The 16,468-nt window shown below is 35.6% G+C and overlaps 1 protein-coding gene across 1 annotated transcript; it reads left to right on the top strand.

Annotated features, from left to right (window-relative positions):
- The first annotated feature begins 12,122 nt into the window (after positions 1–12,122).
- On the top strand, positions 12,123–15,930 carry LOC133296065 (uncharacterized). The gene is made up of 6 exons (XM_061495019.1): positions 12,123–12,237; positions 12,790–13,022; positions 13,099–13,357; positions 14,617–14,796; positions 14,876–15,031; positions 15,549–15,930. Exons 1-6 carry the CDS (start codon positions 12,205–12,207, stop codon positions 15,720–15,722), a joined length of 1,035 nt encoding a protein of 344 aa, XP_061351003.1. The 5' UTR covers positions 12,123–12,204; the 3' UTR covers positions 15,723–15,930.
- Positions 15,931–16,468: the final 538 nt, after the last annotated feature.

The raw sequence follows: 16,468 nt of genomic DNA, 5'->3' as shown, positions 1-16,468 counted from the left end.
TTCTTCAACAGAATGCAGAAATTCGAGCCAACTTTTTCATAATCCCAAATTTAAAGGTCCAAATGCGATTGGGAGTCCAATGACTCCCTAAACAGATAACCACCAACAAGTTATGAACCCAAAAACACATTCTTTTAATCAAATGGTTAAAGTTCCTCTTTTTAATAGATTAAACACGCTTTAGGCCTCAAAATGACACTTAGGTGATCATGGCTCACCTCAAGAGCTCAAAACTTCGAAAATGAAGCAGAAAGGAAGCCTCCAATGCAACTCCAAGGTTCTGACTTCACAAGGCTACGAACATATACTTCAAGCTAGTCCCTTTGTGCCAAAAGGTGGCTTCTTGAAGCTCAAGAAGCCAAGAGCAAGCCCCACACACACAAACTCAGACTATACAGCCCCTAACACTCTCAACCAACAGCAAGCATATCCTCAGAAATGCTTCACAACTCACCACCAAGGTTACCCCACACACACCCAAGTGTTTAAGTGGCAAAAACAAGGAGAAAGGTGACACCTTTGGCTCACAAGAGGAAGGGAGATAAAGGTGGCAATGTGAGGCACAAGGCTGGAGAGAAATCAGAAAACTAACGTAGGCAGCCTCCAACATGGCCTAGGGTTTAGTGCCATTAAGCATATATAGGCGGTTAAGTCACTAACACACAGTATTAGCTTTAATTGCTACGCTTAGTATTTTAATCCCAAACTTTGGATTCTTAACCTACTCAATTTTACAAGAATTGAAATATTTTTATTATATTTTTCTGAGCACCTTTCCGGTACGCGCTTTTCATAGCCAGTACCAGTTTCTGGCACCAGTTCTCATCATTTGGACTCGAAACTCGTTTTACAAGTCCTACATATTATTCTAGTAATTATCATGCACTTAGTTAATTTTCCGGGATACTTTTTTGGTACGCATTTATACCAACTAGCGGAACTGGTATCTGCACTTTTCTTCCGAAAAGCGACTTTCAGCATTCTTACTTACTAATTATAATTATTAAAGCCTCATAATAATTATTAGGGTCAATTATGGAATCATTTCCTAATTTTGCATAATTAATTAATTAAATTCCTAAATTAGCTGTGCGGGTTCTTACAATTCTGGAGGCGAAATCGGAATTAACACCGGAGGAAGCTGACAACCTGAGGAGGAGTACAAAGAAATATAAGGGCGGAGATGACACTTTCAGTCACTAGCATACAATGGTCCCTCGCGAGGAATAATGGATGGAGAAGCATATTTCATTCAAGGAGATGTTGATGCGGCATAATGGGGAATATGGGATGAATGATGCAGAAGAAGAAGAAGCGGCTAGGGAGGCAGAAGATGAGCCACAAGAATATCAGCCTGATTCAAACGAAAACCCCCAATCGGAGGTGTTTCGAGAAATGGACAAGGATGGCAAAATCAACTTCAAGCTATCGAATGAATTCAAGAAGAAGGCTTGGAGGCCATGGAGGAAATCAATATTTGTGAAATTATTGGGAAAGAAGCTAGCTTTGCCAGTTATGAAGAAGAGGCGTGAGAACCTTTGGGCGAGGGAGGGCCAGATATATGTCACAGATGTTGAAAACGGGGTTTTTTTGGTAAGATTTGTGGACCAGAAGGATATGGATTATGCACTTACTGCAGGTCCTTGGGTTCTATTCGATCATTACCTGACGATTAGGTCCTGAGAACCAGATTTTTAGCCTTTCTCTGCTTCGATAGGTAGAATCATGGCGTGAGTAAGGTTACCTGGGTTTCCGGTTGAGTATGTGAATACTGAGCTATTGAGAGAAGTAGGGAATTGGTTGGGCAAATTCATTAAAGTTGATGCAGCCACAACATCTCTTGCTAGAGGAAAGTTTTCTCGAATTTGTGTGGAATTGGATTTGAGCAATCCTCTACAAGCAGAATACAAAATTGATGGGAGGTTAAAGAAGGTAGAATACGAGGGTCTTTATTTAGAGTGTTTTTGTTGTGGGAAATATGGTCATCGATCAGAGAGCTGCCCCAATAAGATGTCCCAAGCAATTATTCTGCTAGAAGAAAAACAGGATAAACAAGGTAGTGAAGGAAACTCTATTAAGATCCCTGAAAGTCAGAAGGAAAAGGAGGAAGAAAAATATGGGCCTTGGATGTTAGTTAATAAAAATATGAAGTCTAACAGAGGTGGATCAAAGGACAAAGACCATCTGTCTACCAGTAAAGAAAAGGTTGTTAGCAAGTCAAAATTTCATGTTCTGGTGCATGAGGAGGAGAAGCAAGAGGGGCTGGAGAAAATAGAAGGGGAGGACATGAATCATTCTCAGGTGGTGATTAGGAGTGGTCGAGTGGAGGAGGTGAAATGGGATAGAATGAGGAGGAGAAGTAAATCGCTTGTTCAGTTCATTGAAATAGACAATGCTTATATAGTAGCGGGTGATCCAAGAGTGGGAGAGGGCAGTAGTAAAGAACACAATGTGAGTACAAGAAGAAACTTACCAGTGGCGGAAAAGACTATTCAAGACACAAACTTGGAGGCTAACAAGATGTTAGTAGATGAGGTACCCCAACTGGAGGAAAAAGATGCGGTTTCCAGAGAAAGCAATGAATCAGATATCCATACAGAGATCCCTTCAACCAAGATGGTTCCTTAACTCTGATTGTGGACAAGAACTCTTTCCATAGTAACCAGAGGTCGGACCAGACTATACATCCAGCTCATAATCCACCTGACAATTCTTTAACTGGAAGGAGGAAGTAAGGAGGAAATGAAAAAAAGAGTGTCATTGCTCAGACAAACCTGTCTACTGGGTCAGCTGATAAGAGGAAGCAGGTAGGCCTGAAACCTGTATCTTCTTTTTCTGTGATATAATGTCTTGTCTTTTTTGGAATGTGAGGGGAGCTGCCAAAAAAGATATGTGGCATGCTCTCAAGTTATTAATTAGAAAATATAATATAGGCTTGACTATTTTGTTGTAACCTAGAACTAATAACTGTCTGAAACTTATGAAATTTGTTGGGTTTGATGGTCATTGGGTTGAAGAAGCTCGTGGTTTTTCTGGTGGCATTTGGGTGTTATGGTCTTCTAGTTTTTTCAAATTGACTTTTTGGATCAATCTAACCAGTATATTCATATGAAAATCAAGGACCAGGGTCAGAATATGTTTTTGTGTACAGCTGTGTATGCTAGTCCCCGTGAAGTTGAGCGTAATCAGTTATGGAGTGATTTACGTAATATCAGTAGCTCTTGCTCTAAACCTTGGATCATGGGAGGGGATTTCAATGAAATTGCCAGAACATATGAGAAGAAGGGGGTATACCTCCAGATCCTAAGAAATGTGAGCTGTTTAGTAATGTTTTGGATGACTGCAATGTGGCTGATTTGGGTTATACAGGGTCTCCTTTTACTTGGCAAGGTCCTAAATGAGGGCACTTAGATAGAATCTTTAAAAGGCTGGATAGAGTTGTGGCTAATTTGGATTGGCGTCTGAAATATGAAGGGGCTAAAGTCATCAATCTTCCTAGGATTCAATCTGACCATAATCCTATTCTATTGAATTTCTATGAAAACAGTTCTGATGTATCTAAAAGGCCTTTCAGATTTGTGTCCGCTTGGCAGGAGCATCCTGGATTTAACTGTTTAATGGAATCAGCCTGGTTAAGAGATTTTGATGTCCCATATATGTTGCAAAGATTTATACCGGCTGCTAAGGAGTGGAATAGGAAGATTTTTAGGAAAAAAATAAGTTGTTGAAGCGATTGGATTATATTCAGCTTCAAAGGGCTAGAGCTGATTCAAACTGGTGGCATAAATTAGAGGATAGTTGTCAGAAAGAGCTGGGAAAGATTTTAGATGATGAAGAACAGTTGTGGTTTCAAAAATCTAGGCAACAATGGATTCAAAATGGGGATCGAAATACGATATTCTACCATCTTTCTACAATTGTCTGTAGAAATGGTAATAAGATTTCCAGGCTGAAAGATGACTCTAACAGGTGGATTTCTAATCCCAAGGAGCTTATGCAGTTAGCTTGTAATTTTTATCAGAATCTTTTTAATGAGGACACTCCTCATAGGCGTTGGCTTGACTCTGAGAATTTATGGCCTCAATTATCTGAGACTGAAAGGCTTGATCTTACTAGAATCCCTTCAAAGCAAGAAATTAGACATGCCATGTTTGATATGGGTCCTCTTAAAGCACCTGGTATATATGGGTTCCCTGCTGTATTTTTTCAAAATAATTGGAATTTTGTTCATGACCAAATTTTTAGTTTGATTGAGAATGTCTGGAGTTATCCTGATCTGATTTCGACTTTTAATTCAACTTTGCTGGTGCTTATTCCAAAGCATAATAGTCCCTCTCATATCTCTCAATTTAGGCCTATATCTCTTTATCCTGTTATCTACAAATTGATTAGCAAGATAATTGTCATGAGATTGAAGCCTATTATGATGAAAATGATATCTCCGGTTCAAGCGAGTTTTGTCTCTCAGAGACACATTCAAGACAACATTATTGTGGTGCAGGAACTCATCCATACAATGCATTGCATGAGGGGTAAGAAGTATTTTATGGCAATCAAAGTGGATTTAGAAAAAGCATACGACAGGATTAATTGGAATTTTTTGAAGCTGGTTATGCAAGAAATGAAGCTGCCTCCTGATCTGATTGATATCATAACAAAGTCAATATCTTCTTCTAAAATCAACATTTTGTGGAATGGCAGCATTACAGAAGAGTTTCAACCTTCTAGAGGTATTCGTCAAGGGGACCCTTTATCCCCTTATCTGTTTGTTATGGCAATGGAAAAATTGTCTCATATAATAAACACATCGGTTCATGGAAATTTATGGAAGCCTATTACAGTTGGTAAGGAGGGTCCAAAGATTTCTCATCTTATGTTTGCAGATGACTTAATGCTCTTCGCAGAAGCTAGCATGGAGCAATTACAAACTATTTTAAAATGCTTAGAGCTGTTTGGGGAGATATCTGGTCAAAAAGTTAGTGAGACAAAGACAACTATTTTCTTTTCAAAGAATACTCCAGAGGAAATTGCTTTAAATATTTTTGAAGCTGCTGGTTTTGAAAGAGTTAGAAATGTGGGGCGTTATCTTGGGGCCTGGATGCAGCATGGTAGAGTCACAAAGGATTCTTATGCAGCTATTGTGGATAAAATGAAAGATAAGCTTACAGGTTGGCAGTCTAAATGCTTATCACAAGCTGGCAGAGTCACTTTATCTCAGTCTGTGTTGGCTGCCATCCCCTATTTCAAATGCAATGTGGTAGGCTGCCTAAGAATGTTTGTATGGAGATTGAGAGGATTCAAATTAGGTTTATTTTGGGGGATACAGAAAGTCAAAGACATATGCATCTTATTAATTGGGATACCATCACAAAGCCTAAGTTGAAGGGAGGTCTGGGATTAAAAAAAATAGAGTTCATGAATGATGCTTTTATGGCTAAGTTAGCCTGGGCTGTCTATTCTCAACCCCAAGCTTTATGGGTGCAAGTGTTAAGAGCTAAATATGCTCACAATAGAGAGGGGACTGATAACTTTGGATCCAATTCAGGAGATTCAAGATGCTGGAATTATATATGCTCAGCATGGAAAAAATTGGAAAAAATCTTGGTGTGGGAAATCAGAGATGGTGCTACTATTTTGTTTTGGAAGGATAATTGGATGTACAACATAGGTAGGCTTTTGGATCAGTCTTTAAGTCCGATTCCTTGGGAAGAAGTGAACAAAAAAGTGTGTCAGTATGTGGATGAATCTGGTCACTGGAATTTGGAGGGGCCTGCTACTTGGCTGTCTAATGAAGTTAACAATTGTATAAAAAGTTATCTGCCCTCTGCCACCAATGATGGAGTGGATCGGCTATCTTGGCATTTTCCTGGGCATCCACGGCTGTCTGTTAAAGGTATCTATGAAGCTTCCTCTGATTTGGATAGTAATCATAGCAGTCCAACAAACCTTTGGAAGTTGATTTGGAGCTGGAGGGGTCCCTAAAGAATTAAATTTTTCTTATGGAAAGTTGGTCATGGGCGGCTGCCTACCAAAAATTTAACTTGTAGGTTTCAAATAAGGGATGCTCTATGTCCTGTTTGTGAAAATGAAGAAGAAGATTTGCTACATGTATTGAGAGATTGCAAATTTATTAAGGAGGTTTGGCTTAAACTTATTCCTTCTGTCATGTCTGAGTGGTTTTTTTCTACTAGTTTGCATGATTGGTTAGTGAATAATTTGAGTCAAAAAATGAAAGGCCCTTTTAGTATTCCCTGGACAATAAGTTTTGCTTTAACAGTTTGGTTGTCTTGGAATTGGAGGAATGGGAAAGTGCATGATTCGAATGTGATAGGCAATAATTATAAGATTGAGGGGATTAAAACCAAAGCTGTGGAAATTTTCAATGATATATACATGAAAGATACCTCTGTTGTTAATAATCTTTATTCGGAAGCTTTGATTTCTTGGATTCCTCCTGAAAATGGGTGGGTTAAGCTTAATACTGATGGTGCTTCGAAAGGGAACCCGGGTAGAGCAGCTTGTGGAGGAATTCTTCGTGGTTCAGAAGGTCAATGGTTAGATGCTTTTTCTTACAGAGTGGGCTTCTGTAATGCAATAACAACGGAGTTATGGGGAATTCTTAAAGGTTTGCAGTTGGCGTGGGAAGGAGGTTGGAGAAAGTAATTCTTGAAAGTGATTCGTTATCTGCTATCACTTTGCTCACCAAGGTTGGTGATGCATCCTGTGAGTCACATCTTGTGGCTCGAATACGGGAATGGATTGCTAGGAGGTTGACGGTTCATCTAGCTCATACTTACAGGGAAGGAAACATTTGTGCGGACTGGTTGACAAATTTTCTACTGGAACATACGGATCAAGAGGAGTATATGACTTTCCATTCTCCTCCTCAAGGAATTAGATGGCTCTTCTTTTCTGATTTCAGTTCTGTTTTTAGATCTAGGAGTATTCCTGTTTATGTTTTGAGATAGTTTGTTTCTGCTTTTGTGGGCTTGATGCCTTCTTGTTTACCAAAAAAAAAAGTAGTTATTATTTTTTTTTTTTGGAGGACAGTAGTTATTTTCTATTTGGTTTGAACATTATAAATTAACATAATTACTACAATTATAAGTTAACGTAATTACATTTCTATAATCAAATAATGACATACAAGTAATGTTTAATGGCAACCAATGTCAACATATAAATATATTAATACCTATTTTTATTACACCATCTTATATCAAAGTTAACATGCCTAATATCATATATATACATGCATACTAGGATACACACCATTAATATTATTATTATTAATTTTTTTATTAATATATTTTCCCCAAGTCTCTATGTAATATCAAGTTAATTAACTTATGCATCACAACTCGAGGTTTTGATCCGGATAAATTATAACATTTTTTAGGCTTTAGCAGATTAACAAAGGAAAAGGTATAAGATTTTTTTTAAAGTGCTTTGTATACCTAATCTATTAATTTTGGTTACATTAATTACAATTATAAAATAAAATAAAAAATATTTAAGTTTAAAATTGTAAGGGAGATATGGATATGTATATTCATGTATAATCTAAACAACATAGATTTAAAGAGAAAAATATTTAAAAATATTAATTAAGTCAAGAATTTGAATCTAAAATTTAAAAGAGTAGCTAATTAAGACATCTGACATCCTTGTAGGGAAAATACACTAAGAATATTACACTAATCTTCAAAGAATGTACTCTAATTTAACTTATGGGGATAAATACTCATAGTCACTAATTTTTTGTTATTTATGTATTATTATATAATTAAGTACAAAAATTTAATTTTATTCTTATATCTTATATATATTAAGCTTTTTGAAAACTTGTACAATATGAAAAGTACATCATAAAAGAAGAACAAGTGACCCAAAATGAAAGAAAGCGAAATAATATATACATATAATAATAATGGATTCTGAAAGGGTTATTGAGATAATATAATAATATCATATAAAGAAAGAGATAATTGTCAATAAGAGTTGCACAATTAGTCAAACCTTTCACTTAGTATGAGAGTTGAACATGTGAATGTGCGAGTATATATTCGATCTTTCCAGTATCATCTTTAAGAGGAGTTTAAAACCTTAATCTTAGACTTGCTTCGAATAAGATTGCCTTTTGAAAGATATCTATGGTTTATCCAAAATTAAAAATTAGTCAAACCTTCTGTGCATGCTAATTGTGATTTGGGTTCGTTTTCAGTTTTTTCTCTTTAATATATAATATGTAATCTGAATTTAAATCCTCAATGAAATTAATGATCTTTTCTCATTTTGCATATGAGGTATATCTCCTTAATTTAAACTTTTTTATATAAAAAAGAAGAAAAAGAGATATCTGTTGTGCAACCATATCGTATGGTGGTGGTGAGAATGGCAGCGATTGACGAATGCCGCCGGAAAATGATGGTAGATATGAGATGACGATACAAAGGTATTAGTAGAAGTCTTCGGTTGTTTAGAATTCTATTAAGAAAATTACCTAACTAATAAAATAAAGGGTTTGTGATGTCGTGTTGCAGGATATCCTGAAATCATTTTTAACTATGTATTAAGATTAATATATAATTATAATATTAAAATTAATTTTTCTCTTTTCTTCACATCAATAACTTTAATATTTTCACTTTGTACTACTCTTAGTATATAATTAAAAAATGGTTGTAGGACAAAAAACTCATTCCTATAATGTAGGGATATGTTATTCTGCCTACTCTTATTTTATCTACTCTTTCAATACTGTTAGATTATAATCTCATCCAACGGTGGAGATTTGCGATATAAAATAAACTCTTTTACCCTTCTTCACTCCACTGCCTCTCACTTTTTCTCTCTCTTTCCCTTTCTCTTTATTCAATGACACTTCAGTATCCAAAAAGGTGTAAGCTTTTTTCCCAATTCATCCAACCCAACTATTGTTATGAGCATTACATGAAAAATTGAAATGAGGTGTCAAGAAGAAATAAACCCATATGTCATATGTTATAGAACCAGGTAGGCATGTTGTTGTGCATAACATAGAGAGAACAAAGATCATTTCCCCACTTTAAGATGAAAAACACGATAAGAGTAAGTTGATTCGTTTCAAATTTAAACAGCAAAATAGAAACGTTATGGTAATCGTGGATTAATTCAAATGAAGGATTATTCGTAGTTTTTGTTTTTTTTTTTGTAATTTTGTGGTTTCTGACTTGTTCAATTGTATATTTTTTGAAAATTATACTCATACAACAAAACTATCATGCCATTAATCATTGCATGAATTTAGATTCAAATATAAATTCAGGTTGTAAATTACGCAAATTGATACAGAGAAAGAGGAAGAGAGAGAAAGATAGTGGGAGACAATGAGAAGAAAATAAGGGAAAAAATATTTATTTTATTCTACAAATCTCCACCGTTGAATAAAATTGTAATCTACGGTGTTGAAAGAGATAGAAAAATGGAGGTAAAATAAGAGTAGGCAGAATAACATATCCCTATAACATAATACTTATATTTTCCTAAAATAAATGTACGTAAGTTTATGGAAAAAAATATATGTCATTTAAATGATATACGTTGTGTTATTTTATAGATACAAAAAGGTAAGACCCATATCTTTATTTTTTTTATCGGGATGCACACCTCTTTGTGTCTATAAAATGACACAACTTGTGTTATTTAAAATGACATATACTTTTCCCTAAATTTATACAAATAGGTTATACTTACCATAATTTTTTCTTACCATCAAATCTTAACCAATCTAACGATAATAATTTATTGAGAATTAATAATTTATTAATAAGTATGATTCAATAAATTATAACTATTAAATTAATGAAAATCAACGATTAAAATTTAGTAGTAAAAAAAATAATGATAAATATAACTCCCCTCAAATTTATATTTCAAAACTCTCACCTCAAGCTCTGATTAAGTTATTCATTATAACACAACGTTGGCATCAAATAATTAATGAAATTATAGTATTATATATTAACGCATTTTATAATATTGAATACGACAACCAAAGTCAATCTTCTAATTGAAGTTACTTCATTTTCTCTCTCCTCATCGTCACACGTGAGCGAGGTCGTTACCTATGCTTTTCTTGGTCTCCACTTTGACCAATGAGCGGGAGTTTAATTACGGCACCACTGGGTTGTTAAGACTTTTAAGAGTTATAAATTTCTAAAGATTTAAGTGCAACAATTATTTCAAGTACTTAAAAAAGAAGAAAAGATGAGTAAAATCTATAAGTTTCATAATTTAAAATATTTATGTTCTTTAAATAAATAAGTTTGTTAGGAAAAACAATTGTTTGTGCGGAAAAACAATTGTTTGTACAGGTTAGGAAAAAAATTATATACACTAAGTTTTAGAATCATTTAAAAAAGTATTAATTTATTTCGTTTAGAAATCAATTTCATTATCCAAAACTAAATTAATTTCTATATACAACTTTTCAAACAAAAAGTTTCATTACAAGATAAATCAGTTCTTGTTAGATGAGTTTTCAAACAACTTCTTCTTCTTTTTTTTTTTTTTTTAAATTATAGATAAAATAAACTATATATTTATAGAAGTAGAATATTTTTACTATTAATTCTTTTTACCATTACTCCACTACTGCTTTAATTATCGTTGAATTCATATTTAATTTTTCTCTAATACAATAATAATTAGATAATAGTGAAATGGTAATAAAAAGATGAGTAAATACTCTTTCTGGTCCTCAGCAAATTTCACGATACCCATTTTAGTCCCTAGCAAAAAAAAGACCCATCGTGGTTCCTAAGAAATTCAAAATCGACCCATTTTAGTCCTTTTAGAGACTAATATGAGTCTTTTTTGAATTTGTGAGGGACCAAAATTTCAACTAAATGGGTCCATTTTGAATTTTTTAGGGACCACGATGGACCTTTTTATTTGCTAGGAACTAAAACAGGCATCGTAAAATCGTAAAATTTGCTGAGGACCAAAAAAGTATTTACTCTACAATGATTTGATAATAAAAATATCTAACCTAATATTTTTAAATATTTTCGGAAAGAGAAGGGTACTTTGTTGTGGTGGTGGTGATGGTGGCGATGATGGCAGCGGTGCCGTTGTGGTGGTGGTAGTGGTGGCGATGGGGATGGCGGCTAGAGCTGGCAAAATGGGCCGAGTCCGCCGGGCGGGGCGGGCTGAGTTTTCTAAACTCGTTGCCCGCCAGCCCGCCCGGGCTTATTTTTTTTTTATAAAAAAATTTTAGTGTAAAATGTGACGGGCTTGGCGGGCAGCCCGCCCCTGCCCGCCCAAACGGCGCGGGGCGGGCAGAGATATCTAGCCCACATTCAATGGCGGGGCGGGCCAGCCCGCTTTTTGGCAGGCTTTTGGTGGGCAGGGGCGGGCAGCCCGCTTTGCCACCTCTAATGGCGGCAGTGGTTGTGATTATGGTGATGGTGGTGGTGGTGACGGTGACGGTGATAGTGATGTGGTGGTGGTTGCAGCGGTGGTAGTTGTGGTGGTGGTGATGGTGGCATGATGGTAGTGATGGGTGGAGGTGGTGGTGGTGGTGGCGGTGACATCGTGGTGGTGAGGGGTGGTCACGACAGCACTAGTGGTACGACGACGGCGACGACGATGGTGGCGGTGGTCGTGTTGGGATGATGGTGGTGATGGTGATGATGGTAGAGATGGAGAGTGATTAAGAGAGATAAGTGTTTCTCATTTTGTGTCCGGGAATAAAAAAGCAGATATTTTCTGATTCTTTTTTCTGTTACCCAACACAAAAATTAATCTGGTTCATCCCGGGAACAAAAAGAATAAATCGATTTTAACAAACGAGTTTTCTATCCATTTCTGTTCCCGGAAACAGAAATTAAAAAAAAAATTGATTCCGGGAAGGTTGTCATGCGCACCCTTTATTTGCTAGGGACTAAATCAGGCGTCATAAAATTTGCTGAGGATCAAAAAATATATTTACTCTGAAAAGATTTGATAATAAAAATATCTAACCTAATATTTTTAAATATTTTCTGAAAGAGAAGGGTCCTTTGTTGCTTGGCTGGCTGGGCTTGACTTTTTTTAGGGCCTTTTCAATAATGGCATCTAGAATCGTCAACAAAATGAAGGTCCAAACCTCAACCCTTTCCTGTGCTCCTGTTCTTGCTTTAGCTCTATCTTTCTCTCTGTCTCTCTGTTTCCAGAACAGCAATGGTAGTAGAAGACATGTGTTTCTTCAACAAGGTGCTCCTGTGTGGTCTTTACTACTAATAAAATCACCTCTCCTTTCTGCTTTGGGAAACAATGTGCTTCTTCTTTTACTCCCCCCCCCCCCCCCCCCCCCCCCCCTTTTGCCAATTGTTCCAAATTACAGCCATGTCTTTTTTTTTTTATTTTTTTTTATTTTGAAACGTTTCAAGCATAGTGCAGGAGGGTCTTCTCTTCTCTCTCTCTCTCTCTCTCTCTCTCTCTCTCTCTCTACTTTTTCACATTTAATTTTGAAATCTGGTGCTTCCACTCTCTGACTAAACCCGGGGAAGAAAAAGATGAATGCTTTGAGCTCCCTCTGCATGTTTCGATCTTGGGTTCATTATTCTTCATAAATTTGTCTATTCTTTTTCGTTTAACTGGAACACATGCTTCTAAAGTTTGTGTCATTTATCCTTTTCATTACCCAGTTGATGATCTCCTACATCTATATGTTTTTTTGTTCTCTCATTCATCTTCTGTTTTATTTAATTGTTTATTTATTTATTTTGAAATTATTGTAACGTTTTCCTTGTACATGGGTTGCAGGACATTCTCGTTATAAAACCTCATAAGAAATCGCCACTGTTGTTAAGGATGTCGGTGTTGATATTCTCAATGTTATGTGGCGTTTTTATCTGTTCTGTATGTCTAAAGCAGATAAGCACCCACGCTAGGACTATACTAATGGAGTTGCGAGAGATTGAGAAGCCTTCTCGGAGTAGATTGAACCGAGCTGATACCCCTTACACACATTACCCCAAACCTTTGTCTTTTAACAGGTAATGGAAAGTTTCTATAAATATTGGTCATTTGGCTTTGATTAGGACATTGTTTAATTGCCTTGTTCTTTGCCAGGAGTGAGTGTGATCGTAATCCTGTACTATTCTTTGCCATATTGACAAATCAGAGATCAGGCAGTGGGTGGTTTGAGACCCTTTTGAATAGCCATATTAATTTAAGCTCAAATGGGGAGATATTTTCAGTTAGAGAAAGACGAGTAAATGTTTCTACAATTGTACATACTTTAGATAAAGTTTACAACTTGGATTGGCTCAGTAGTGCTTCCAAGAATGAGTGCTCCGCTGCAATTGGCTTAAAGTGGATGCTGAATCAGGTAAAAGTGCTTACTGTTAAGGTTTTTGCACAAATGTAGTGAACTAAATTATGTATATCGGGTTCTCTTAAGTTTATATATGTGTCATAATATGTGTTTCAGAAGAGAAAATAAAGCTTTTTTTATTTGTATTTGCAGGCATAGTTGCCCTTTTATTAGGTTTAAGGTTGCAATGTAATTTAACGCTCCCAGCTCTTCGTTATATTTCTAATGTGGAGTATCTAAGTGGAACTTAATCCATGTGCTAACTTGAGAACAAGTATTCTCACTCAGACTCTGGAACATTGTTCTCATTTTCTGACTCCCGCTTATGATCATTGACTAGAGTTGAGCTACTTTTTGCCTATTAATATGATCTAGTGCGTGAGATATACAGAGCAAGGGTTATGTTTATCTCTGATAGGAGTGGTGGCAAATTTTATCAAAAGGAGATGAGATGGAATTGAGCATAATCCCTGACATGATGGGGGAACAAGATTGGTGTGCTATCTACTAGAACCACTTGAAAAAAAATAATTAAATAGGGATCTCAACGTCTTGGATCTTGATGAAATTGACACATTGTGGCATCATGAAAACTTTAGTCAGTCAATTGTCTGAATTGGAATTAGGTTGTTTTAAGTATTTTGTTGGGTTTACACTTTTGGTCTGCCTAGTTTCACTGAAGTTTGATTTCGGCCCTTCTCATTTCAATCGTTACAATGTTATCCTCATAGTTTCCAAGAATTCCCTTTGTCATTTGATGCCTTCTGGCCATGCCCTTTTTTTGTGTGGAACCAGAACAAAATTGTTTGACCTTTCACGCCTTCCTTGATGAGTGATGACTTTGCTGATGTAGAAATGACTTGGCATTATGTCAAATCGGTAAAAGAGTGGACATCGACATGAACCTGATAGTGGTTAAATTGCATCAATTTGGAAACTCCTGAAAAATCATTGTAGCAAGTAAAACTGATAGAACCAAAATCAAACTTTAGTGACACTAAACTAAAGGGACCAAAAATATAGTTAAGCTGATTTTATCCACGTAGCTATTTTGTTCTCCAACAGTCCATGAGAGGCCCATTGTCAATTGTCTTGGAAATCAATATTTGGTAATACATTCGTGTAACAGAAGAAGGCATATGACAAATGAAGACTTGCTTTGTTTGCAATTATTTTGCCTGTTTGTTTTGGCCTTGCATTGAGGCTCTGCAATTCTGTTTTAGAAGCCAGTATTTTACAATGGAAGAGTCAAGACATTTTCTGGTTTCATGCAGGGATTAATGGAGCACCCTAAGGAAATAGCAGACTACTTCAACCGTAGAAGTGTTTCTGTCATATTTCTTTTCCGGAGGAACTTATTACGTAGATTAGTATCAATGCTTGCCAATTCCTATGACCGTTATGCTAAGCTATTGAACGGAACTCATAAATCTCATGTTCATTCTCCAGAAGAGGTCTCTGTGTGTGTGTGTGTTCTGCTTTCATTTCATTTATCTTATACATCAAATGAAACTCATATTTGGCTTCTTTTAGGCTGAGACTCTTTCAAAATACAAGCCTACCATAAATTCTACGTCATTGCTGACTGACTTGAAGGATATGGAGATGATAGCTGCAAAGGCTCTAGAATACTTCAACACCACTCGGCATATGATCTTGTACTACGAGGATCTTATAAGAAATCGCACTGTAAGGCCCTCATCACAAATTCCTTCGTCTTTAACTGAAAGCTGCAATAAATTAGCTTTTTGGATGTATAATACAAGCACCATTTACGAGTAGTAACTTTGTATTATTCATTGTTGGTGGATTTGAGTTTAGCTGCTGGTTGGCCATAATATGATAATCTAGGAAGAAATTTCAATTGTGTCACTCAAAATTTTTACCAAGTTCCTCCCCTCTCCTCCAGTCCCTTTCCTGTACTCACTTTAAGGGTAAAGGATGAAAAGTTGTTATATTTGAAGCTCTGCTATATTTTTTTAACAAAAGTATATGTGAAAGCATGAAGCTGCAAGTGGGAAAGATAGCAAACTTATCATGAAAATGAATTTAACAAAACTTCTAACTTGACTTTTTTGGTGCACGTGAAGGGTGTTATTGGACTAGTGGTCAGCTAGCTAACTTGATATCTTTTGTTTCTTGTTAGTTATCAATACATTGCAAAGTTAACAAAATATATGTGATTCACTGTTTCTGTATCTTGCAGAAGCTAAAAGATGTGCAAGAATTTTTAGGACTGGCACAGATGGAGTTAACAAGCCGTCAGGTTAAGATACATAGAGGACCATTGTCAGAGCACATTAAAAATTGGGATGACATTAACAAGACACTAAAAGGAACTGCTTATGAGAGTTTCCTCCAAACTGATTATTCATCGTAACCTCTTCTAACTCCTGTAAAGGTGTAAATATCAACAACACTGATTTTGTCTCAGGAAAGAGTTTAAAGTTTTGGTGCGGGTAGGAAACACTATCTCCATGTTCTGATGCTTCTTTTCACTGCCTCCCAATCAACACTCCCGTTGATAAGATGCATGCCTTTGGTTCTTTTGTAATCTTTTATGTGCATTCTTGAATGACTTTGTATATATGAGCATTGGTTTTATTCAAATGACTTTGAATTACTTGTTTTTTTCTTCTTTCATTTATCATTTTATATAATTGAACTGTATATGATTTGGAAGCTAAGTGATTGTTTTCAAGAGATCTAGCAACAGGAAAGGCATTCTTCTGTTTGCTTGTTTTCAATGGGATCGTTCTTTCTGATTTTTGCATTAATGGATGAAAGTGTAAGATTCTTTTACACTATAAAATTAAGGGTAAAGTATTTCTACTTATCTCGGGACTTTCAAAATTATGTATTTTTGAATTAACGATGGGTGTTTTTATAATTTTAAGGGAATTAATAAAGAGTGTTTTAATAAAATTTATATAATAAAAAAAAATTATAAAAATATTCTTTATTAATTTAAAATAACGTAGTTTTGAGATAATTGAGGAGAAATAGTTTACTCTAAAATTAAACTCTAATTTTTTACTGTAGACATGTAAATTAATCAGCTCATAAGAATTGAACCAATTCAGTTAAAATTTTATTTTTTTTGTTAGGTGATTTGTTGTTATCATT

Source organism: Gastrolobium bilobum, unplaced genomic scaffold (assembly GCF_033153095.1).
Source record: "Gastrolobium bilobum isolate Gb01-03AN ecotype WA unplaced genomic scaffold, APGP_CSIRO_Gbil_v1 utg45331, whole genome shotgun sequence".
Classification (NCBI taxonomy): Eukaryota; Viridiplantae; Streptophyta; class Magnoliopsida; order Fabales; family Fabaceae; genus Gastrolobium; species Gastrolobium bilobum.
This window is presented reverse-complemented; position numbering and strand designations above follow the sequence as displayed.